This window comes from Manis javanica, chromosome 6 (assembly GCF_040802235.1).
Source record: "Manis javanica isolate MJ-LG chromosome 6, MJ_LKY, whole genome shotgun sequence".
Lineage (NCBI taxonomy): Eukaryota > Metazoa > Chordata > Mammalia > Pholidota > Manidae > Manis > Manis javanica.
Window position 1 is genome coordinate 5,908,391 of NC_133161.1, and position 25,339 is coordinate 5,933,729.

Genomic DNA, 25,339 nt, shown 5'->3' on the forward strand with positions numbered 1-25,339 from the left:
CTATGTTTATTGCAGCACTATTTACAATAGCCAAGAATTGGAAGCAACCTAAATGTCCATTGGTAGATGAATGGATAAAGATGTGGTACATATACACAATGGAATACTACTCAGCCATAAGAAGAGGGCAAATCCTACCATTTGCAGCAACATGGATGGACCTGGAGGATATTATGCTCAGTGAAATAAGCCAAGTGGAGAAAGAGAAATACCAAATGATTTCACTCATCTGTGGAGTATAAGAACAAAGGAAAAACTGAAGGAACAAAACAGCAGTGGAATCACAGAACCCAAGAATGGACTAACAGGTACCAAAGGGAAAGGGACTGGGGAGGATGGGGGGTTAGGGAGGGATAAGCAGGGGGGGAAGAAGAAGAGGGGTATTAAGATTAGCATGCATGGGGGGGTGGGAGAAAGGGGAAGGCTGTACAAGACAGAGAAGACAAGTAGTGATTCTACGGCATTTTGCTGTTGTTGATGGACAGCGACTGTAGGAGGGTTTATGGGGGGGACCTGGTATAGGGGAGAGGCTAGTAAACATATTCTTCATGTAAGTGTAGATTAAATATAACAAAAAAAAAAAAAGCAGTTCCTGTGTGCTGACCTCCAATGAGTTCTACACAATGGTATAAAGGGCATATCAAAGTGTGGGCAAAGGGTCTGTTTGTGTTTATACAGAGGATCAAAGCCTAACTTGGCTACCCAGAAAATGAACTAAGATACGATATGAAGAAGAACTTCCAACATCAGCACTCTCTGGAAAAGTCATACCAGAAGATGATCATCAAAAAACCTCAACAAAGATCCAGGCGATGCTGCAGTTGTAGCTGCATTCATCCCACTGGTTCCTGGACTTGCCATGGGAATGAAGAAGGAGATATCTAAGCTGGCCTGTGCTTTCAGTAAAACAACAAATTTGACTGGATCTATACTGTTGGAACTCAACCAAGATTTAGGAGAAGTGCAAGTTGTAGCGCTCCAAAATCTTACAACTACAGACTATCTACTGTTAACAGAACATATGGGATGTGAACAGTTCCCAGGAATGGGCTGTTTTAATTTGTCTGATTTCTCTCAGACTGTTCAAGTACAGTTGGACAATATCCATTATATCAAAGACAAATTTTCACAGATGCCTAGGGTGCCTAACTGGTTTTCTTGGCTTCACTGGAGATGGCTGGTAATTATAGATCTGCTTTGGTTATGTAACCTGTTCCTATTATGTTAATGTGTGTGTGCAATTTAATTAGTAGTTTAAAACCTATACATGCTTAAGTTACTCTACAAGAAGATATGTCAAAGAAATAATCAATCTTCCCATGTTTTCTTTCGTCTGCTACCTCTATAGCTTTTCTTCTTCCTTCCTAATTACAATCCTTAAACAGAATTCGCGCCTCATATCGAATTCACCGAGTATCATAATTCCTCCAAGTGGTAAAGATACCTCAAGACAAGTGCTGGGCATAGAAGCCACAGGACATAAATCTGCAAAGAAGTAAAAAGCTAACCTTTTCAAACAATATGGCTTCTCTCTCACTTACCAACTTTACATCTCCCTGTATGGCCCTGGAAGATGGCTGGTTAGCCAGAGACGGGTAAGATTCCTCAAGGGAGGAACAACCTAAGACAGGCACAGTCGCAGGGGGGCCATCAGGTGAGAAATTGGGGATCAACAGAGGGGAGGCTTAGAACCTCACGCCCCCTGTTTTGAGAGAAATCTTCTGCATCCGTGGATGTTTTATTGCCCTTGTCTAGCTTGGATTAACACATAGTCTACAGGCACACACCTGATCATCTACATTTGCTCTCTTACAACACTAAACTCTGCTTTCTACCTTTATCTTGCATCTACCTACCACTTCAGCATTTTATTTAAAAAATAATAATAATAATCATAAAGGACAAATGTGGGATTCACATATAAATCAAGTATAAAAATCAAACGAATATTCATATTTGACCTGATTGTTTATAATTCATAATGAGTGATCAAAACTGAAAGTTTCTGTGATGAATGCCCTTGTACTGTTCACCATGTAAGAACTTATTCACTATGTAAGAATTTGTTCACCATGTAAGAACTTGTTCGTTATGCTTCAGAAGATTGGAGACTGACAAGAATTAGGCTTGGGGTGGATTAGTGATTGTACATTGAGCATTGAGTCCCCTGTACAGAATTTTATTGTTGTTAACAACCATTTGATCAATAAATATGAGAGATGCCCTCTCAAAAAAAAAAAAATCAAACAAATATTCATATTTGACCTGATTGTTCATAGTTCATAATGAGTGATCAAAACCAAAAGTTTTTCTGATGACTGCCCTTGTACTGTTCACCATGTAAGAACTTATTCACTATGTAAGAATTTGTTCACCATGTAAGAACTTGTTCGTTATGCTTCAGAAGATTGGAGACTAACGAGAATTAGGCTGGGGGTGGATTAATGATTGTACATTGAGCATTGACTCCCCTATACATAATTTTATTGTTGTTAACAACCATTTGATCAATAAATATGAGAGATGCCCTCAAAAAAAAAAAAAACTGTTCTCTTCCTCTCCTACTTTGTGGGGAGTTTTACTGAGTTGGTAGATTTTGTTTTTAATTCTATTTCCCCAACACTGGTCTGTTACACATCCCACTGGTTTCTTAAAGACACTAAAACCTGCTTGTGATGCAGAGAAAAGGTGGGCGACAAGGAGAGGGGAAGGCATGACGAAGCAAGAGGCCCCCAATGGATGCCAGTGCTCCTGCCCTCGTGTACCTCTTCCCCCAGGTCCTTTGTCGCAAGCAAGCTTCTCACCAGTGGGATTCAATGTCTAACTAAAGAGGCTCAGAGGACTAGTGAACAGGGAAGCCACTTCAGTGTGGAATAACTCAGAGGGCCAGGGGACCAGGTCACAGTCCAGGGTGAGGACAGAGGGTGGGACTCAGCTTTATTCACAAAACTCCACACACCACCATCAGAGGCCCCTGAAGGCCTATCAGATCAGCTCTACTCGATCTATTCTGCCTTCTAAGAGGGCCTAAAAGTCACCTAGGTGGCAGAAAGGCTTCAGTTTCTGGTGAATCATTCACAGTGAATTACCAGTGCAGCAACTCCCACAGCCTGGGCACAAGGGAAACAGGGCTCAGTCCAGCAACACTGAAGTGACACACAGAAGGGGACCCTTGAGCACAGTAAGAAATGAGAGGGGAGGGGACAGGAGGCAAGGCTCAGAGGACAGGAACAGGGGCAGTGGGCCACGTTTCAGGGTCCACCTCCACCCATGTGCTCAGGTGGAAAGTGTCTGCAGTGGAAACTGCCTGCAGCCATGTCTCTCCAGGTCAGCCAGCCAGCAGGCACACCCCAACTGAGCCTTTTCTACCCTTCTCTTATTGTGCCTGCTCCCCTGCTCTGTCACATGGCATGTCCCTTCTCAATACCCACTCAGTCCACCTAACACATCACTCAGCTGACCTGGGAGAAGCTCAGCCTCTGATAAGATGGCTGCCAGGCACAATGCCCCGGCCAGAAAACAGGCGGCAATGGGGGCCAATCCATCACCCCTGACAGTGCCCACTCCGGTCTCTGAAGGTGGCTTGGCCTGTCATGCAGGGCCCTGCCCCCAGTCTCCAACGACCATTTCCCTCTCTGCCCGGAAGTTCTGTGGAGGGAAGGACACATGCGGAGGACAAGGCCCTGGTCACCTCCCCCTACCGGCATCTGGCTTTGGGCCTGGCCTGCCCAGATCGGTTAGGCTGCCTTTGCGATGACAGCTCCCTCAACAGGAAGACCTCCACTGGAGCAGCTGCCATGACAACTGCCAGAGCACACAAAGCAGGGACTGTGGCCTGCGGCAGGTGGTGAGGTCCGGGGGCAGGGCGAGGTAACAAAGGAACTTTGGTCTTGGCAGAAACTTGAGGGCGAGAAGGGTGGTGGACAGCAGCTGGGGTAAAGAGAAAGGCCACATCCAGGTCTCCTGGCATCCAATCTCAGGCCTCTGCAACTTTCCCACTAGCCAGCACATCCTTTTGACAGACTCAGGCCCCAAGTGGAGAAGTAGATGGTGACTCATGTGTCCTTTGTCACTAGTGGCCTGGGGTCACACACCCTCCCCCAGGAAATGAGACATGAAAGGGTGGCATCTCCCCAAAGGCCCAGCTCCCAGGCACTTCTTAGCCATGAACCCCCCCCAGATCCTCAGCATCTGCCCCTGCCCCCATACCAACCCCTGCCCCCACATCAACCCATGCCTCCCAATACCAACAATGCCTGCCCTGACAAGAATCTGAAAGCAGGTACCCCCTCCATGTCAATCTGACTGCTCCCCCTGCCCCTGGGCTCCATCACACTAGCGGGGCTGCCATGCTTCCCAAACGGCCTGCCCCTCCCAACCCTCAGCCCTGGAACCCCGCCTGGTCCTCCAGGCATGGCTGCCCGCCCGCCTCCCACCTCCCACGCTCCAGCGTGCCTGGGCCTCTCCAGAACTCACTGCTCAGTAGTGCCACTTCCCCTGCGGGCAGACATGGGCCTCTCCTTGTCTTGCCCTTGCCCGCCGTGCCAGCTCGCACAGGTCAGCCCCCGGGAGCAGGGCTCTGCACTGTGGCCCAGCACGGCATCCGAAGGGTGGCCAGGGGCACAGGCGCACTCAGGGCGCTCCTGCCGCAGGCTCCTGCCTCCCACCCTCATTCACTGCGGGGAGTGGGGGCTTCCCTGAACACCTCGAGTTGACCTGGCTATAAAAAGAGGGGGTGGGCAGCCAAGATTCCAGTAAGGAGAGGGAGAGAGCCACCTCTGCTCAGCCAAGCATCGCCCATTTAATCTTTCACAACCACTTACAGCTGAGGAACAAACTACAGCTCCGAGAAGTTCAGGGTTTGCTCAAGGTCACACGGCCAGGAAGTCCTGGAGCCCAGACGGAACTGAAGCCAACCTACCCCAGCCAGAGCTCTTTCTCCTGGACCATGTGGCCTCTGAAGAGAAGACGCGGGACTTCCCAAACCTTAAACTACCAGCCCCTCATTTTCAAGAGTTTGGCTTCTATAGGCACATGTGGTTACTTAAATTTATACAAATTAAATAAAAAACTCAGTTCCTCAATCACACAGCCATATTTCAAGTGTTCAACAGCCACGTGTGGCTAAAGCTACAATAATGGACAGCAGAGAACACTGCCACACTCATGAAGTTCTACAGGGCGGTGCTGCACTAGACTGCGGCTCCCAGAAGGCAGGGGCCTGGCCCCAACCAGCCAATGTGCAGAAGGGCTCAATTCGCAGATAACTACATTTTTTTACAAATTGAAGGTCTGTGGCAATACTGCACGAAGCAAGTCTATCAGCACCATTTTTCCAACGGTATCTGCTCACTGCATGTCTGTGTCACATTTTGGCAAGTTTCTCAATATTCCAAATTTTTCATTATTATATTCGTTACAGTGATCTGTGATCAGTGTTTATGACTTTAAAAGCTCAGATGATGGATAGCCTTTTTTAGCAATGAAGTATTTTTAATTAAGGTATGTACAGTTTTTTCAGACAATGCTCTTGCACACTTAACAGACTACCGTGTAGTGTAAACATAACTTACATGTACCAGGAAACCAAAAAGTTATTTGTCTCACTTTCTTGAAAGACTGGCTTTACTGCGGTGGTCCAAAACAGAACCCGTCTATCTCTGAGGTCTGCCTGTATACTGAATGAATGAAACAAATGGAGGACTGGAGAGAGGGCTCCTCCAGCCCCCGTCCTTGGTCACTAACAACAGATACCTCAGGACAAGACAATGGTGTTCTCTGCTAGGAAACCAGTTCCAGTTAACATCACTGGATGTTTTCATTTACAATATACAGTCATAGGCATATGAGAAGAAACTGATGTAAACACTAATGGCCACACAGCACATCCAGAGATGTCTAGCCCAGGGGGAGGCAGCAGGTCCTTCCCAAGAGCCTGGGCCTCCAGGCTGCTCCCTGATGTCCACTCCCGAGGCTGCCCCACCAGGACCCCAGCCCCACACAGCAGTCCCATGCACACCGGACTGCCAATTAGGAGCCGAGCTGTCCTTGGCAATCACCTCACCTCTAGGCCTCAGATTCCCACCTTGAAGAAGACTGAAAAGATCTGCTCTGCTCATTTATTAGGTGCATCAGCTGAGTGGGTCTGCAGAGACACAGCCCTACCGAAGCCTGCAAAGGGCAGTGCCTCTCCGCTCCCGTTGACCACTGCCTGAGAACCAGCCACACCTGCACGTCCTAAACCCTCTCCACACTCCCCACTGCTGGCTCACTGTCCCTAAACCTTCACCCCTTCAGCATCTGTGCAGGCTCCCAGAGCCCACATACTAACGCCAGGCTCCGCTCCCCAATGTGAGCTGGCCTCTCAAAGAGGAAGAGGGTGTGGGTAGTGTGTACTGTGTGTGCTAAGCAGCACAGTTCCAGGTACAGGTACGACAGCTCATTGGACCCTTCGTGGCCCTGTGGAGGCCTGGCAGAGAGGAGAGGCTCCTCTGGGCTGGGCACAGGGCCTAAAGGGTGGAGGTGGGAGGCTGTATGGACATGGTAAGGAAAGCAGGGCTCGGGGACTGAGCCCCAGGTAGGGGTCTGGACCAGAAGTCTTGGACACTTCTGCTGGTCTGAGGCCCAAAGCCTCAGCCCAGGTGAGCCCGAAGCTCACACCTCGACTTTCTTAGGGGCAGGGAGCCAGAGGATGGCCTCTGTCTCAGAAGACCAGCTCCACAGCCATGAAGTCCTCCCCAAGGCCAGTCCTACAAAGGCCACTCTCTGGCACAATGCAGTCCTCGGGGCTGGCCTCTGGATAATTGGCTCTCTCTCTCTCTCTCTGGTCATCAGGCCCCCAGCCTCACCAGACCTCACACTTCCTCTCATCCAGAGCTTATGACCAAGGAGGACACACAAACAACAGACAGCTTTAAAATGGTATGGGAAATACAGGGCAGCTGCTGCGAGGGCCCCACCACACTGGCTTCCCACAGGCGGACAGCGGGCCCAGAGGTCCTGTGCAGACCAGGCGACTGTCACCCCCACCCTGAGAGGCCTGCTCCATCCCACACCCCAGGTGCCCAGCATCCTTCCACGCCTCCCACAAGCCTCTGCAGTCCCTCCAGCGCCACCCCCCATCTTCCTCTCCCATCCTCCTGTGCACCCCACTGGCACAGGTCCTTGACCCAGGCCCTGCCCTTCCCCTTTTACTCCAGCGTCTTCAGACCTGTCTCCCAAGCACTGGACTCTTCAGTCCCAGGAGAGGGGACACAGGTGGGAAGCAAGGGGAGAGGGCAGGCCACCATCCCACAGAAATCACTAAATTATTATTTAGAAATAATAATAATACCTGCTTCTGTGTGTTGAACTGTTCTATCGAGCTGGGGAGAAAACAGTTTGAAAGGACTCTGAGCAGTGTTCACAAGGCGCAAGATGAATCCCTGCCTTATCATTGCCCCCGCCTGCTCCCCTTGTCGTAAGAACTGTACCTCAGGGTCGCCCTGGTAGGAACGGCTTGGTTTAGTGACCTCAGTGTGCTTCCACAGCACTCCCTGGAAGCCAGGTCGGTGGCCTTGACCGGTCATGCCTGCCCACCTCCTAGGGGTCCCTCATTGGATCCCAGGCCCGTCTCCGAGGCACCGCCTGCAAGGACGTCTGCCTCCACCTGCCTGATAAGCGCGCCTCTGCTGGGACTATCCCGCCTCTGCCTCCCTGCTCCCACTCCCGTCCCACACCCCTGGCATCCCCTCCCCAGTCTTTGCTAACCCACCCCCCTTTAGAGAAGAGAGCAGCACCCACATTCCTGAGCCCCAAACCTGAGGCTCAGGAGCCTGTTGGGCCTGGGGACCCCTGTTGCCTGATCCGAAGACAGGGATGAAACCAACTGCTAAGAGTACTTTCCACAGGAATCACGTGTTAATTTATAAACTCCCCTACCTTGCTGCATCCAAAGGCGCTTAGAAAGGGTGAGGAGGATTTCCCCCTTGTCAGATGAGGAAAGTGAGAGCCAGAAGTGACATTCCTGGCCTCAAAGAGAGCTGGACCTCATCTTTGATGGGGAGGGGGTGGGGGGCAGGCGGGCACATGGACCAGACCAGCCCCACCAAGCTCCGCACTCTGCTCTCGGCATGCCTTGCCTCTCCCGCAGGACGGTGGGTCTTCATCAGGTCTTTCAAAATCACCACCAACTTTTGCTACGACAGAACACAACCCTCACAATCCACGGGTCACTCAGTGGTCGCAGAGCCATTTTCAGTACCTCCAGGCTTGTCTACCGCTGAGACCTTAGCCCAGGCCTCACCACTTCTCACCCAGAGGCCGCACTGGTTTCATGGCTTACCTTGCCCCTCCAATCCATTCACCAACCAGAATTCAAAGCACTTTTCCTAAAATTACAATTTGGACACATTACTACTTCGCTTAAGATACTTCAATGGGTCCCCAGTACTTTCAGATTCAGCTAGAAATTTCTTGGCAACACCATTTAAAATCTGGCCTCTGCTCACCTCTCTCTGCTGCTCCATTGTTCTAACGTGCAGCTCCCGATCTTACCATGTCTCCACATGCTTGGGATGGGTCTTGGGACACGCTCACCCAACTCTCCTCTGCCCAGCCCAGAGCAGGGGTTGCTTTGAACAGGGAGCCTTTTTGGACATGCCAGGCTCACACATGGCCCTTCCCTGTTTAACCTGTCCGCCATCTACATGGTGTAACAATAATTTGCCTCCACAACAAGATGATAACATCTTAGCACAGGGAGTGTTTCTCTCTCACCAACACTCAGCCCAGGGTCCCACTTGCTGTAAACAATTAATAAAAACTTAAATAAAGGAACATTTAAATAAAAGAAATGCAAGTTCAAAACGGATTAGAAGCACAGAACCGTGGAACCTGAAGAGTTGAAAGAGATGAATACACTCTAATCTCTTCATTTTACAGTTGAACACAGGGACCCAAAAAAACCCAGGGGGACTGGACATCTCTGGCCTCACCTCCGCGACTCTGACCACACCCAACCCCAGGTCTGTCTGACCAGGGCACACTCCAGACTCCATACGCCCAAAGGGCTGGAGCGGCAGCTTCTCCATACCCACCTTTGCAGGGAAGACTCCCCCACGACCCACCCCAGCCCCACTGAGAGCTGGGCTCCTGTGCCCATTTTCCTGGAACGGAGGTTTCAGGGAGTCACACTTCCAGGGTCTGTGGTGCTTCCCTCTCATTGTTACCACCCCCCTCCCCCACAATCCTTACGCCTACTTAATGCTTTATTAAGCACCTACTATGTGTCACTCTGGGGCGAGCACTGGGGTTCTGCCTCCAGAAGCTCGGTCCTTCCGCGAGGCTGACACAGCTCCCGGACATCGGGAAGCGCACCCGCAGAAGCGCGCGCCGAGGTACCGGGGGCAGTCCCCCGCTCCCCGCCCCTCCTGCTCTCCACTGGCCGGCAGCCCCTCCCACGCACGGCCCCGGCCCCTTTCCCAGGCGCTGTGTGGGGGGATGGGGAAGCTCAGGGCCGCAGCACGAGGGGCTCAACGGACCCCCAGGCCTCCAGGCCGCCTCCAGCCCGAGGCGGCGTGGAGGCAGCGCGGGAGCAGCTGGCCCCAAAGCACGGTCCATCCCTCCGCGCGCCCCTCCCCCCAGGATTCTGAGGGACTCGGAGGAAAGGGACGGGAATAAATACCTTGACTTTGAGGCTAAGGTTAACGGGAACTGCCACTCCGGGGCGACTTGGGCTCTGGGCTTCCCGGCCCCGCCAGTCCTGGGGCAGGCGGGGCGTGGCGCTCCCCTGATTGGCTGGCTGGCCTGGCCACCCCGCCGTATGATTGGCTGTGTCGCTCAGATGACCAGCTCGGCCCTATCAGAGAAGCCCGCGGGGCGGCCCCTTTGTTCTTATGAGCCAATAGCCGGGATGGGCAAGCTAACCTCGCCTCCAGCCGGGCTGCGCTGGGCCCGGACGGCGAAAACTCGCTGGCCGCGGTGCGGGGCTGTGTCCCAAACCCTAACGGTAGGAGGGGTGAGGGCGCGGCCGGGCTGCTGGTGACCGGATAGCTCTTCAGCACCCGCTCCTCCTCGCCAGACCCCGCAGACGCGCCTCTGGAATGGATCGAGACACTCGGCAACTATCCGTCCGACGCTGTGACACGCCGCACCACTCTTTGTACCAGGAACCGGGAAACAAGACGCACGAACCCCGCTCCGCGCTCACAGTGATATGGTGGTGACACTTGGCACTACAGCACACCACGTGTTAGGTTTACGTGTCTCGTGCGGCAGGAAAGAAATCGCCCTCCGCACCACGCGCGGCCCTCGGCATGTCGTGGGCACATGTTAATAGATCTCCGCGTCTCCACGGGAAGCATAGACATCATTAAATTCAACCCCCTCGCTTTCTCGTTGAGGAAACGGCGGTCTGCGGAGGTTACTTACATTCCCAGATCGAGTGTCACTGCTGATTATGAGGAAGGGTTCCAGATGGCCAAGTAGGGTCTTCTGTTCCCAGAGACCATCGGAAAAGAGTATTTTCCCTTTTACCCTCCGTGACTGGAAGAAAATGCTCCATTTAAGTCAATAAAATTCCTCACATTGCTACCTCAAAGGGGAGCAGCTAGGTCAACTCCCAGGGGCAGGATTCTTTCCTGAGCTGCTTAGAAACCACCTTTGGCACATGAGGTTAATAACAGAAGTCGGCATCTGAGACTTCCTACAAACCTTACTGTTAAACTGGTGGCCCTCATTCTGAATAATCAGTCAACAGCTGCAAACTGAACATATGTCATGCACTCAGCTGCTGTTTAGCCTCCTAACACAGTAGATACTGGGGCACCAAGATTCTGTCAGTTTTGCCACTAACTTCATGTACGGTTTTTACAAAAGATACTGTTCTGTCCCTGGACTTTGATTTAGTCATCTGTAAAAGAGTTAACAATTTATTGGTTATATACTCACTGGATTTTTGCAAGAACCAAATTGGTTCTGTTGTCTAAAGCTTTTGTGAAATACACAACCCTATACAGAGACCTTACACCACTAGGCCATCAACTCTTTAAAAAAGGTCTCACCCATCTCTATTTTCTACAACTTCTCGAGATTCAACAAAGGCTAGTGGAATTCTAGTATTCTAACTCCAAATCTGCCTCTGGCTAGAAGTGAGAAAGCTACTTCCACTCTCTGGGCCTGTTTCCTCCTCTGCAGAGTGAGACTTTCTCTAGATTGACATTTCATGACCAAGGGTATTTCAAGGACAAAGAATGAAGCAGAAGAATGAAGACAGGAAAAAATAGATCTGGGATCCTATTTCTGCTCAGCAAAAAAATAATAGTTACATATGTATGTTTGCAAGTGCACAGGGAAAAATGTCTAGGATATCCTCAAACTCTTTACATGATGGAAAGAAAACATAGTAGGTGGGAGAAATGAAGGACTTCCATGTTTAGAAAAATCTAAAAATGTTTAATTTTGACAAGATAATTTAATGGTTTTATCATCATAGAAGAAAAAAGAAATTTTAAAAACCCTGGATTCTTCAGCATAGAAGGGAAGCTCCGATTAGCAGAGTGCTGTACCTTCCAGCCCGGGCAGTTCCTCCTTCAAGACTGTCAGCATGTGGCATGCTGAGGAAGGACTTGGGAACCACCGGGCCCCTGAGGGACCCAGGAAGGACCACAGGCAAATTCACTCTGTCCCAGCTTTGCCAGCCCCTCAAGGCCACTTTTGTGGCTTCCCCTAAGGTGTGGACCTCTCCTCACCATCTCTACCAAAAGCACTAGCAGCACAGCACTAGAGGACACTCAATGCCCGCCCTCCCACACACCATGCATTTCCATTAAAGGTAATGATTTTTTTTAAAGTCAGGACCCCTGGTCAGATTCCCTCTCCCTCAAACTTTCCCCCAAGCCCCCAGTTCTAACTCCAGATGCCTGATGACCTCTCTTCTGCTCTCCCCATCATCCCCAGTCTCCTGTCTCCATCATCCTGTCTCCTGCTCTATACCCGTCATGACCATTTACCTACTTTCCTGGCCAACCCCTTAAAAAAGGATTGCTTCCATTTCCTTGAAGCCCTGGAATTCCTGAAAGAGACATATTTAAGTGAAGCTTTCTTGAGATAACACCTCCAGGCTCTTAGCCATCAGTTACTGAGGTTTTAAGTGGCCCCATAATCCCATAAACCATAAACCAATGAGAACTGCATCCAGCAGATGCAGCAGTGGTCAAGAGCAGATTCTAGGAGTCAGACCGACCTGAGTTTGAATCACCTCTGGTGATTACCACTTTGCAAGGTGCCCCTCACATAAATTATAGTTATTATGATGACCCAGACTCTGCTAGGTGCTGAGGATCTAGCAGAGATTACTATGCTTCCATCCTGCATACTTGGAGCCCAACACACCACCATCCATCTCGCTCATTATTTGTATACATATATATGTCCTCTCCAGACTTAGGCAAGCTCTTAGGGGTAAAGACCCGGGTCTTATTTTTGTCAACCCCTGGTTTTCATCCCTATCCGTATCAAGCACACAGTCGTCATTTAGTAATTACCTTCCTCCAAAGCAGCAGCACACTCCATTCATCCAGCAGAGATGCAGCAGTGGTCAAGAGCAGATTCTAGGAGTCAGACCGACCTGAGTTTGAATCACCTCTGGTGATTACCACTTTTACCACCTTGAACACGTCTTCATCTGTAAAAGAGTACCTACCACCCAAGGACTATGTGAGGTAATGCAAAGAACTTCTTTGCAAGTGCCCCTCACAAACTGTAGTTATTATGACTCAGACTCTGTGCTAGGTGCTGAGGATCTAGCAGAGATTACTGAGACTTGCAGGAAAAGGGCCTATTAATAACAGGCAGATTGGCAGGGAAGCATACATAGTAACAGATGTGGGGAACTGTAGCAGGCTAGCCAGGAAGGCACTGCAGGCAGGATCAAACCAGGCCTTTTCCTCCTGATAACTATCACCCAACAAATCTGGCTTGACCCTAGTCTGAACCCCTAGAAAACTAGCCCCATTTGCTGAGTGCCTGGCCTCCCCAGGGAAGAAATGGAGGTAGGGTGCATTGGAACTCATCAGGTCAGTGCACTTGGCCTGTTATTCAGCCCCCACAGCCCCCTCAAACCCTCCCTTTCCCAGAGAATAGTGTATTGCTTGTCACCCAAATTCCACAGTCCCCCAGGAGAAAGGAACTCAGACACTGACTCTAAAACCAAATCTTTATTCTCTAGCTTGAAAAGGAGGATAAGTTGTTGTTCCATTTAATTAGAGAACAGAACAAGGCCCTACAGGTAGAAATTACAGGAAAGCAGATTTCATTCATTATAAGGAAGAATTTCTAACAATTAGAATTGTCCTATAATAGAACCAGACCCTCAGAAAGTGGGGACTCCCTGTCACCTAAGTGTTCAAGCAGAGGCTGGGCATCCATATGCTAGAAATATTGAAAAGGGAACTCGCCCTATCATCTGTCACCTGACCCTCCATTATCAATGGGGCAGGCCTTTCCACATGTTGACTTCTTGAAGGAGTGGAGGAGGTGGGTTGGGGGTTCAGAAAAAAGCCTGGACAAGCACCACTGATAGGCAGGGGATGCTCTAAGTGCTGGTGGATAAAGCAAGTAGACCAAAGGGGAAATGCCCTGGAGAGTTGATCTCAGGGAGGAAGGGGACAAGCCGAGCACTAATAGCAAGTAGATCTCTCCAAATCTGGGTGCCTGTGCAGGGGCAGCAGGAAGCAAAGGGACGGAGTGGGACAGGTTAGAGCAGCTCAGCTCTGCTTTGCCTCCTGGTGCTGGAAAAGACCCAAGCGCTGCCTAACAAGGCCAGCAGGTTCTCCCAAAGGCATCCAGCTGGTCCACTTTTCCTCCCAAGCCCTCATTTACTTATGACTGTACCACACCTACTTCCAAAAAATTAGCTGAAGGAACTCATAATAAAAGACAAGGACATTAAGGCGTTAACACCAGAGAAGGGTCTTCCTGTCCCCTGGTGCCTTCTCCAGCTGGAGGGGGGGCTCTAAGAACAGATGGAGCTGCTATTGCTACTTTTCCAGGGCACAGGATGGTCCGGAGGGACCCTTAGCAAACACCAGCTGGAGGCCGGGGCCCTGTGTTCTGCAAGGAGGGCCCTCCCTCTCCGGGGCCAGCTCACAGCCCTCTCCCTCCCGCGCCTCCACCGGCAGCAGCAGGGGCGCTGGGGCCGTGAGAATGCCACCGGCCACTCTCCCTCTCCCCCTCGGCCTCCGCAGCCCCTGCCCTCTCAGACGTCATGCTTCTTCTGATGGGCCAGGAGCTTCTCCTCGTCGTCAAAGGTCTGGCCACAGATGGCGCAGCAAAAGGCGCCGTCACGGATGTGGCTCTTGCGGTGGGTGATGAGATTGGACTTCTGGCTGAAGCTGCGGTCGCAGTCAGGGCAGGCGTAGGGGCGCTCTCCCGTGTGGATGCGCCGATGGGACACCAGGTTGGACTTCTGGCTGAAGGCTTTGCCGCAGTCCGGGCACACGTAGGGCTTCTCGCCGGTGTGGATGCGCCGGTGGGCTGCCAGGTAGGGCTTGTGGCGGAAAGCCTTGCCGCAGTCCGGGCAGACGAAGGGCCGCTCGGGGGCGTGGTCGCGCCGGTGGGCGGCAAGGTGGCTGCCCTGGGAGAAGCGGCGCCCGCACTCCTCGCAGGCGAAGGGCCGCTCGCCCGAGTGGACGCGGGAGTGGGCCACCAGGTGGGTCTTCTTGCCGAAGTTCTTCCCGCACTCCGCGCAGGCGAAGGGCCGCTCGCCCGTGTGCTGCCGCTGGTGGGCCCGCAGGAAGCGCTCCAGCCGGAAGCTGCGGCCACAGTCCTCACAGCTGTAGAGGGAGGGGGGCGCTCCCGCCTGGTCCTGTGCCGGCTCTCCCGGGGGCTCCGGCAGAGGCGCCGGGGCCGGCTCCTGGGCAGATTTCAGTGGGGCCTGCGGGGTGCGTTCAGATGAGGGCTCCTGGGGGCCTGCAGGAAGCTGGGGGCTCCCCGAGCCAGGGGTGCCCTGCACAGACCCTTCCGATCGCTTGTGGATCTTGCTGTGAGACAGAAGGTTGGGTTTGTGGCGGAAGCGGCGTCCACACTCCGTGCATGGGTAGGGCTTCTCGCCGGTGTGGATGCGCCGGTGTGAGGTCAGGTAGGGCTTATTAGTGAAGCGCTTCCCACACTCGGGGCACTGGTGGGGCCGCTCGCCCGTATGCACACGGCGGTGGGCGATCAAATTGGGCTTGTGCCGGAAACGCTTGCCACAGCAGGCACACTGGAAGGGGCGGTCTACAGCGTCTCCACCTGGCCGCGGGGCCGTCACTGCGGGCCGGCCCCTGGGCCGAGGCCCAAGGGCTTTGGCTGCCGCCTCCTCCAGGGCTTCAGCTACGTGAACCCGCTTGTGAGCAACTAGTTGGTCCCACTGGGAAAAGCTGCGGCCACAGTTGCCACATATGAAGGGCCGGGCCTCAGGAGCAGGGGGGTGGCACCGCCGCAAATGAGCCCGAAGCTGCTTTCGGCGCCAGAAGCGTCTCTCACATTCAGGACAGGCCACGGGCCGCTTTGCAGCTGCGTGGGCCCGCAAATGCATAACCAGGGCCACCCAGCCTCGGAAGCTCTGCCCACAGAGGTGGCAGGCAAAGCCCAGGTCTGGGGTGGCAGCTGCATGGACCTGGCAGTGCAGTGCCAGGAAAGGGGCATGTCGGAAGCGACGGCCACATTCAGGACAGGCCAGGGGCAGCCGGGCCTGGCAGTGTCGGACATGAAGCCATAGGGCCACCCAGCCTGGGAAGTGCCTTCGACAGTAGGCACAGCGATGGGCCCTACCAGGGGACTGGCTACCCGAGTGGGCCACAGAGGTGCCCTGTGACCTCAGCCTGCTGGACTCCTTCTCCAGGGTTGGAGCAGACTGCTGGGAGGGCCCAGAGAGCCTGGGCCGGGCAGGGCCCGTGGCCAGGGCGCCCCTGCAGCGGCGTTCCAGCATGGGTTCTTCCTCTGCTGAAGGTGGAAAAGCACAATCATTCCTGAGGTCAACTCATCCTGCCCCGGCTCCTCCCTGCCCGCCCCAGGCCCGAGAGGAGCTCGCCCCTCTGAACTCCTGGGGCCCTTGAATCTGGAGTACTCTTCTATTTCCTTGTATGTTTTAGGCTTCTAGATACCCTTTCAAATATATCTGTCGTCAGTCTTTATTGACCCTGGAAACTAGGAGAAGGTAAGCACTTTGATACTTCTTGGAATCCCCCAAGTCTGCTGTAGAGTAAACACTCAGAGCTGGCTGCACAAACATTCCTGCCTCTCCCTACCATGCTTAATGCTTTTCCAAGGGCTTCCCTGCTGCCCTCTTCTTGTTTCCGCTGTTTCTGTTGCCTCAGCTGAGCTTCACAGCAACACTGTGAGGCAAGGTGGGCAGACATTAAGCCCACGACAGATGAAGCGACAGGGAGGCATAAAAGGTGACGGGACTTGCCTGATGAGACACAGTAGACCAGCAGCAAAACCAAGACTAGGGCACAGGTCTTCTGAACTCCCAGGCCAGTGTTCTTTCCTCTACAACACTTGGGTTGGTAAAGATCTCACAGAAAGAAATGCCTAGAGCCCTTCATTCTTATTATTCTCTTCCGGGCTCTAATCATATCACAGGGACACATGTTCTGACTCCCTGACCTCAGTTTCTTCGGGTAGAAGTCAGGAAAGCAGTGAGGACAGCTCTCCTCAGGCACAGGAGGGGAGTGCTAGATGCTACTCCTAGCCCAGCATAACGCCAGGCCACCACCTGTCCAGACTGTGCCCACATTCTGCCTGCCTGCCCTCCTCCACCCACACATATAATTAGGACATCGCAGGAAGCAAAGTTATCCCAAATCCAAGGAACACCACAGCCTGCTGCCCTCAGGGGCCCAGATTCCTGGCCCCGAACTCCGTCAGGGTGGTAGGGATTGTTGGGGCAGAAGGGAAGAAGAGATTGTAATCTCTGTCTCCTGCCCCATCCTATCGCAACCCCGCCAGGGGCTGCCCCACATTCACCTCTTCCACGGAGCCGGGGAGCCCAGATTACTGCAGGAGAGCTTCCTACACCCACTGAGAGGTGGGATGGAGTGGTGGTTAGACTCCTAAGGGACCTTCACTGCCTGCTCAAAAGCTCCAGACACATCCTCCTAAACTCCCTAGAGCCTGACCCCTCTGGAGAAGCACAGACATGACTCATTCCCAATGGCCAGACTGAGCACAGGGAAGACTCCCAGGCTGTGAGAACGTGACCCTTCCCCCTACAGGTGACTTCTTTGCACCAGAATGGGTAGGTCTGAGCGTTGGGGCAGTGGAATGGTTTGGGTACCCAACAAAAAAGGCCAGACTCTACCCTGGAAACTTTGCAGCTGGAGATGAGGCTTTTTCCAGCTCTTCCTGGAGATGTTCCTGGGGATACTTCTGCGGCTGTAGCGCCTGCTTGCGCCCACACTCTGGTAGCCCCCAGATGTCAGAGAAAACTGCAGCAGTAAAGACACCCCTACCCCCATGGCAGAGCTCAGACCTCTGATTGCAGAGAGGCCAGCCTTACCTGTGGGGAGGGGAGAGAAAACATGCATGAGGCTCTGAGCTCCCTCTAGGGCAGTCATCTTTGTGTCCTCGGCAGCCACAACCCCTCCCCCACCCAAGCCCCGCACCCGCCGGCAGAGTGACCTGAATAGTTACTGGTGTAATAAATGAACGTGCCCCTTCACCAAGGAAGTACATGACTGCCTTTGGGGGTCACTTCCTCCAGTGGTAAGGTCACAGCACGAATTCTCCATGTTGATGGCCAAAGGCCGGCTGATGGCAGAGACTCCGGAATCCCTGCGGCTCCCCTTCCCCCACCCTCCTTCCAACAGGAATCCAGGACCGTTTCCCAAGGGGCTGCACAGGGCGAGCTGGTGTGGCCAGGTCTCGGTCAGAATCCCCATACGCACTCTGGACGGCAATGGACCATGAAGACCCCACACCCCGCTTTTGTATTCGGTCGTGTACCCCGTCCACGTTCGCGGACACACGGCTCGGGACTCCCCGAGCGGGCCCTTGGGTCCCCACGCAACGCGCAGCTCGCGGAGCCTGTGCGCAGGTGCGCGGGCTCGCCCCCCCAAACGGTCCAGCGGTGTCCCCCCCAGCAACAACGCACACTTGGTCACGCGCCCGGCAGGTAGGGCCGCCCCCGCCACGGGCCCGCGTGGACCCCGCGCCCTGCCCGGGACGAACCTCTCCGGCGGGGCGTGCTGAGGCGCGTGGCGCGTCCATGAGGCCGGAACGCCGGCGCCGGCGGCCACGCTCCCCACCCCGCCGCGGCGACAGCAGCAGGTTCGAGTTCACAACTGCCAGGCCCGTGCCCAGCCCCCCCGCCGGTTCCCAGCGCCACGTGACTACAGGCGCTGCCGAGGGTCAGTCCCGGGCGCGGGCCGGCGGCCGGGGCCGGAGGGCGGGGCGGGCGGCCGGGGCCGGAGGGCGGGGCGGGCGGCAGGGCCGACCGAGCGTGGCCAGTCGCTCCCAGCGCCCCCTCGAGGGCCAGGCGAGGGCCGGGGCCCACCGCCCGGGGCCGACTCCGGAGCCATGGCGACTGCAGCCCTGATTTTCTGGGACAGGCCCGGCTCAAGTTTCCCGACCCTTTGTCCTTACGGAGACGCGCGTCCCTGGGCGACCGCGTGGCCAGACCGCGGTGACCCGGCTGGACCCAGCCTCGCCTTCCGAGAGGGCGCTCCCCGCCCGCGCCGCCCCTGCCCTGATCCGCCAACGCCGGCGTCCACCTTCGGCCTTTCCGCGGCCGGGCGGCGAGGCTGACCCCAGAGTCAGCTTCTGGTTTGTTTAGAAGTGGGGAAAGGAAAGGCCCGATCGTGTGAACTTTGAAAAGGGAATGCCCGATATTCTAGAACTAGTGAAGAGCAGGCGTCCCATGGCCGCGCGGCCTGGCCGAGGGGCCGTCCTCGCGGCGAGGTCGCTGCGCTTGCAAACACCGCGGCCAGTTGGCGAGTGTGGAGGCAGGTGGGGGCCTGCGCCCTTGACTCACCCACGAGCAGGTGGCCCTGACCTAATGCACGAAACTCTTACTGGGTTTTCAGGCTAGTACAGTTTCATGTACTTTTATGCTTTTCAGCAAAGGCAATTTTTAAATTGTACAACCAGTTTTTTAAAAAAATCTGTTGCCCAAATAGGGAATAGAATACAAACATCTCTCATACGTTTCCTTCGAGTCAATTACATTTAATATTTTGGTATGTATCTTTTGGTTTTTTTTATGCTTTATTTTTTTCTATGCATGTTTGACATAATTGGCATAACAACTTGCAAAGATGTATTCTGCCCTTTTCACTTAAAAATATTGTGAATTTTCTCCCATTTTATTAGATATTCTTTTATAACATGATTCTTAATGGCAGCATAAGTATGCAAATAAATTGTTTATAAATTTGTTTTTCTATATCGTTACAGGTTCATCTTTTATTGCACATGCTGGTTTAAAAATTCAAGAAGTGAGAAACAAAAGCCAAAGTATATATTTTTTAATGTTTTCTAATTATTTTCTAGGAAAATATGTTTTCCCTTGAGAAATGCTCATTTCTCCATATCCCTGATAACACAGACTGTCTTTTCAAATTTAATTCAAAGTCATTATTTCTCATTGCTTCGAATTTCATTTCTTAGATTAATTACTATTTAGCATACTTGTTTTTTTACATAGTTATTTCTTACTCATTTGTATTTTCTTTTTTGTGAATTTGCTTATGTCCTTTTGCCCTCTTTTCTATTTGTCCATTTCTAAAAGTTGGGAAATTCGTTTTATTTCACATTGGGGGCTTACTCCTTATACAGCAAAGGCTTTTATGGTTTCTTATATATAAATGTCATATATAGAGCAGCCATCCCACCCCAAATTAAATTTTATATTTGTATTTTTATCACAGAAAATAAGTTTTAATATCTAGTAGTGTAAGTACTCCCCTCCCACACAGATTCCTTTTTTTCCCCCAAAACTTTCTTGGCTAGAACTACTCATTTATTCCAAATGACCTTTAGAATTTATCAGTATTTTTAAAAATTTCTCGTTATTTTAAAAATCCATTTGAAGAGATTTAAGATTCATGTCTCTCCATTTAGTCAGGCTTTATTTTACCCCTCAGCCAAGTTTTCTATTTGTATATTGAGTGCATAACTTTTATACTTTTCATAAATAAAGTTTACAAGTATGAAAAAACACCTTTGTCAGGTCATACAGTTGTGTTCAAAAATACGGTTACAACATATTGCAGAATACATGACAAGTTTGGTAGTTACAGAAGAACAGATTGTTCTATCAGTGCAGTCAGAATATAGTCCAGTTTTTACCTAAATACTTGGAATGATAGTTCATGTTTAAGGAGTCCTTACTTGCAAACATGGCAATAAACTCTGCAAATCCTTATCTCATTTAATCCTGTTAACAGCCCTAGGCAACTGCTCTTCCAGATCTCATTTTACAAATGAAGCAAGGCTCAGAGATGTTAAGGAATTTGCCCAAGGCCACACAGCTAGAGAGTGGCTGACAGGAACCCAGCCCCACTTAATCACTCAAGTTGTCTGTGGAGAAAAGCACCCCCGCTGGGCCCAGCACAGTGATTGTGAAATACCTGTCAGTTCAGGAGTAAATGTGGCCCATCCCATGCTACTTGATTACTGCACTCCCACAACACCTCAGAGACTCACAAAACATCCTTATCTGTCTGGAAACAAACTTTCTCAGCAGAAAGGCTCTGCACTTAAGCAAAGCCCTCAACTACTCTCTCCCTGCCCAGCGCCACTGGAAGACGTATCTTCTCCCCAGTCAGGAGTTCACCACCTACTGTAACTTCTGCCTTTGGCATGGTCAAAGGAAATGGGGCCTTTGCTCCGCAGGCAGAAAATGAGTGGCAAAGGAGTTGGGCCGTATTCCTGAGCCTTTATCCAGCCAGAATTCCTAGGCCTTGCTATTGGGGACTGTATCTGTAAGAGGGTAAACTGCATCCCCTGCCCCCACCCTGCAGCTACACTGTCCAGTCCTCCCCACAGGACCCACTCGCACACCCAGCAGATACTCCAGCAGCAACCAGCAGCTGCTACTCTGCCAGGTGCCAGGCCGAATGGTCCGTGCTGTCTTTCCCTGACGTGCAAGGATGTTGAGAGGGCTTCTAACTCTGGTTTAGTGATGGAAATACCTCTTCAGTTAGTACTTCATATGAAATAAAACCAAATGCTTGTTGATAACTTCTGAGCGGATGACAGTTGAAAAGCTGGAGGAGACTGGAGCAAGAGAGAAGAAAGGAAAACTTGACTCAGATGGAACTTACTTGAACTTCTGTCAACGTCCCAAAGAGACGTGGCAACTCCCAGAGCTCATTCCAAGGTGTCTGCGGCCAGTTTGCGAGGAGGCAGAAAGCACAGACCACATCTGCTGCCCACCCGGGGACGGTCACTTGTGCCTGCTCGTCCAGCCCTCCCCCCACTGCGTTCTCCTGCCATCTGCACTTGAAAGAAAGCAGCTGTGGCCTACACTGAGCAAGGCCCTGACTCCAAGGCGGGCATCTCCGCCAGGTCACGTGGAGACTCTCCCGGAAAAGATCAAAGTGCGCCTACTTCTGCAGTTCTGGGAGTACCTTTAAATGCATGAACGCATACGGGACGTATGGCAAGGACAGCCACTCGACTGAGAGCAAATGTCACCCCCAAACCGTTGCACACCATGTTCTAGGAGTCTGTTTTTCTAAGAGTAAAACAACATAGCTGGGCAAAAGGAAACCGGGTAGCCATCTCAGGTTTCCTGCGGCGAGCCCTAGTGTTGGGGTGCCCTGCGGTGGTAAGGCCCGCACACGGCTTCTCGCCTCTCACCAGTGCCCCCCCGTGGCCTGGCCCTGCAGCAGCCAGCCCTGTTACTGCTCCCCGGGCCCCACGGAGTCCCAGCTCCCTTACCCGCCTGACCCTTTGAAACACAGATCAGGTTGCTCACTTCACATTTTGGAAACATGGCAAACTGCTGCCCCAGCTCCTCAGGTTCCAGCCGCTCTGACAGGCCTGCCTCCCCACCTCTGGCCCTTTGCAGTCCTCTGGCGCTCTGCCCAGCCACAACTGGTTGCTCCCAGCTTAGGGCCTTTGGAGTTCCTGTTCCATCTGCCTTGAATGCTCTTCCTCCAGATCTCTGTAGAGCTCAGTCTATTCAGAGTTAGGCTCAAGTATCCTCTTCTCGAAATGTGCTTCCCAGTGAACCCCTCTCCTCTCCACACCCTCCATCTGTATGAGTTTCCTGTGGTCACTATAACAAATTAGCACAAACGTGGGGCCTTATGACAATGCACAGTTATTCTTAAAGTTCTGGAGGTCAGAAATCCACAATCAGTTTCACTGGGTGGAAATCCTGGTGTCAGAAGGGCCAGGGCCCCTCCCTCCACCGGAAGCCAGCGTCTCGCTTCATTGTCCCCTGTCTCTGCTGTAGTCAGACCTCCCCCTGTCTCCCAATGAGGAGGGACACCTGTGATTACATCCAGGGGTCACCCGAACAATCCAGTATAACAATAAGGGCAAATACAAATTAAAATTAAGAAAACTGTTTGAATTCTCCCTGGTGTAAAAAAGGAGAGACTCCCTACCTCTTCCTTTACAGCATTTTCTTTAGAAAACTTGTCACTGTGAATTTTTCTCTGCTCCTTTGAGATGTATGTCAATCTTTCTAAAAGCCACATAAGCCTCTGGCCGGCTTACAGCCCAGCACTCTGTCTCAAGGACCTGGGAGCCATGCCATCTCTTTGAAATGTGAACGGCAAGGGAGCTAGTGGCCTGCCTCCCAGTCCCTGGGGAAGGGGGAGCCTGACTCCTGTGCGCACCCGGCTCCAGGCTACGGACCCACCTCCCGTCATAAAGACACGAGAAGTGTATTTTCCCTCTGGATGAAGGTGATCAGCTAACACAGGTGGCCACTCCGATCACCAGGTGAATCATCAGTGCCTGCCTGAGGACTAGTTCTGGTTCATCTTGACAACGTGCGTACCGGGTTGCATCTGCTGGCCTGGATGACAGGGTGAGATTGCGTTCTGCCTTCAGTGTCTTACTGGATTGCCTGTGCTGTGCATCTCTTTCTGGTTTAACGTTTATTCAATAATAAAACTGTTCTTTCTCTTTACCTATGTGGAGAGCTATTCTGTATTGGCAAATCTTGTTTTTAATTATATTTCCCCTACCTAACCCCCCCATCTCGAAATTCTTCGTTTAGCCCCCTCCTCAGTCCCTTTTGCCATACAAGGAGCATTCACAGGTTCCAGGGATCAGGACCTGGTCAGGGCTGCTTCTCAGCCCACAGCTCCCTCCTGTCACGCCCATCACTTCCCGGCCCCCTCCTTGGCTTTACTGCTCTTCAGAGCTCTTATCACCAGCCTGCAACTGTTTAGCTACCTACTCATTCAGGTCTTTTTTCGTCTAGTGAGCCACACAAGGCAGGGACTTGGCCTGTGTTTTCAACCACCACATATCCCATGACATGGTGACATCATAAGGATCATAAGATGTCAGGCGCACGAATGAGGAGATGTAAGCTGATCATACGGTTGAGCGAATGTGATTAGACTACGCTGAATTCCTAAGCAACAGGCTGAGCCAAATGTTTACCAGTAAACTTCAAATTCTCTTCTCTTGGCTACTGCTTATTAAGTGGGTGATGGGAGTCTGCCAGCACTTTTAGTGAGAAAAAATACCACTCTTATTTAGAGAAAAAAAATCCAAAAAACTTGAGTCTGTAACTCTCCCACTTGAAGGGCTCTGACTGTAGGCAGCAGTGCTGTGAACCTATTCTTTTACCTGCAAGATTGTTCTAGAATAAGTGGAATGCAGGAACTTTCAGGGAACCTCTGGCCCTGAGGGAAACTGACACGTCCGGTCACAGGCTCAGCAGGAAGAGGGCGCTCTACACCCTGGCGAGCTCGGTGATTTGGTCTGGGGCCCACACATGGCCCGGAAAAACTGCACCAGATCATCTCAGGCAAGAGAGGAGGTCCTTGACTGGACCCAGAAATCTATAAACTTACCCTTTTAAGGTCAAATCTCATTATGATGATGCTGTGTTTCTACTCTGGCATCGGGTTCTGTTTTCTTCAACTTAATTCAAAAGATGGACTTAGAAGTCAGTGTGTATCTGTTCTTAGTTCAAAGTGTACTAAAAGCCAAGCTTGCTTTGGGAACACAAGGCAATTGTAATCTGCATCTCAGTGACGTCTCTGGAGTTTAGCAGATGAGGCATATCTTCAAGTGTTTGTTTCCTGTGAGTGGCATGTGCTGGTCTTTGGGAACCGCCTATACACGTTCGCCATGTAAGAAAACACTGCCTCTTCCCTCAGTTCCTTCCCACCTGAACTCCTCTCGAATAAAACCACTTGGAGACTTGGAGGAGGCACAGCGCAAGTCTGGCCTCCACTTGCTGCCTTCCAATCAGCTCCAAGACCAAATCTGGGTCACAGCCACGTGCGGTGCCTTTGGAATCGGCCAGGGAAGTCCGAGGTGCTCGGCACTGGTTTGCCTTTGCTGCCTTAAAACAGGAGAAGAGAGTTTCCTTTTAACAGGATTTAAGGTTTATTTTTTGGATTTTTTAGAAATCACAACAACATATTTACTACATAGCAACATTCTACTAAATTACTACCTTGGACAAATAATGTACTACGTAAAATCAATTGTAAAAAGAACATTTGAAAAGTATTGAACTTCCCAGCCTCTGAACCGGCCCGGGTGCCTTCCTCTGGCTGAGACGCCGCGCGCTGCCCGCGCTGCCCTGGGGTTCAGTTCTAACAGACGCACGCGGCAGCAGCTCGGCATGATCCATGCGTCAAAGGGGGTGAGAAGAAGTTCTTCGGGTTAACCAAGAATCAAAAAGTGATCACAGATTACTGCAAATACGTAAGAAAAGCAATTCCACAGCCCCATTATTTGAAAAAAAGGGGGGACTCACTAAGTTTAAAGGCCCCCGGTCACGCTCACCATCTCCATCTAGCGGTAAATCCCTGAGAGGTTTAAAGGGCCCGCGGTGGGATCTGTGGGACTTTCAGGTGGGCGTTTGTCTTCTGATCACTTTGATTAAGGAAAAATTTTGCAGTCATGAAGCTGACTTTTTAAATTCACTTCATGGAAGTGCAAATTCATTTTATTAATTTGCTGAATTTCCTTGAGAGAGTAATTATAAATTTTAAAGTGTTAATAGTATGTTAAAGTGTATCCACTGATTGAAATCCAAGTTTCATTTCCTGTCACATTAAAACATTAAAAATGGTATCCTGATTTCTTATCCTTTTTTGGAGATAAATGATAGGAATTTCAAAACGTTTATTATTCCCAAAAAGGCAATTTTTACTTTTTTCAGCTTAGT

General features: G+C 51.6%; 3 protein-coding genes and 1 long non-coding RNA gene across 13 annotated transcripts in view; 1 reads left to right on the forward strand and 3 right to left on the reverse strand.

Annotated features, from left to right (window-relative positions):
* LOC108397582 (uncharacterized) overlaps positions 1-9,751 on the reverse strand; it is a 40,101-nt gene extending 30,350 nt beyond the window's left edge. The window contains exon 1 of the mRNA XM_073238240.1: positions 9,665-9,751. The gene's annotated coding sequence lies outside the window, so the exon portion shown is untranslated. The remainder of the gene's footprint in view (positions 1-9,664) is intronic.
* ZNF775 (zinc finger protein 775) overlaps positions 1-9,800 on the reverse strand; it is a 28,670-nt gene extending 18,870 nt beyond the window's left edge. The window contains exons 1-2 of one of the 4 annotated variants that reach the window (XM_073238238.1): positions 9,665-9,734; positions 8,324-8,369 (exon numbers count right to left, since the gene is read on the reverse strand). Coding sequence is in view for 1 of the 4 variants with exons in the window: in XM_073238235.1 (XP_073094336.1) it covers positions 9,264-9,600 (337 nt within the window). In the remaining 3 variants the exon portion in view is untranslated. Of the gene's footprint in view, positions 1-8,323; positions 8,370-8,489; positions 9,173-9,263; positions 9,641-9,664 lie in introns of those variants that run through there. The other 3 variants (XM_073238236.1, XM_073238235.1, XM_073238237.1) reach the window with 3 other exon arrangements.
* A 3,381-nt stretch (positions 9,801-13,181) lies between these two features.
* Positions 13,182-25,339, reverse strand: part of REPIN1 (replication initiator 1) — a 39,533-nt gene continuing 27,375 nt past the window's right edge. The window contains exons 1-3 of one of the 7 annotated variants that reach the window (XM_073238233.1): positions 18,193-18,367; positions 17,324-17,450; positions 13,182-15,960 (exon numbers count right to left, since the gene is read on the reverse strand). In XM_073238233.1, coding sequence (XP_073094334.1) covers positions 14,237-15,960; positions 17,324-17,450; positions 18,193-18,231 — 1,890 coding nt within the window. In that variant the 5' untranslated portion in view covers positions 18,232-18,367 and the 3' untranslated portion in view covers positions 13,182-14,236. Of the gene's footprint in view, positions 15,964-17,323; positions 17,522-18,115; positions 18,137-18,192; positions 18,368-25,339 lie in introns of those variants that run through there. The other 6 variants (XM_036999433.2, XM_036999430.2, XM_036999429.2 and 3 more) reach the window with 6 other exon arrangements.
* Positions 18,435-23,108, forward strand: LOC140849829 (uncharacterized). Its single transcript, XR_012132056.1, has 2 exons — positions 18,435-19,199; positions 19,417-23,108. It is a non-coding gene; the product is annotated as an uncharacterized lncRNA (long non-coding RNA).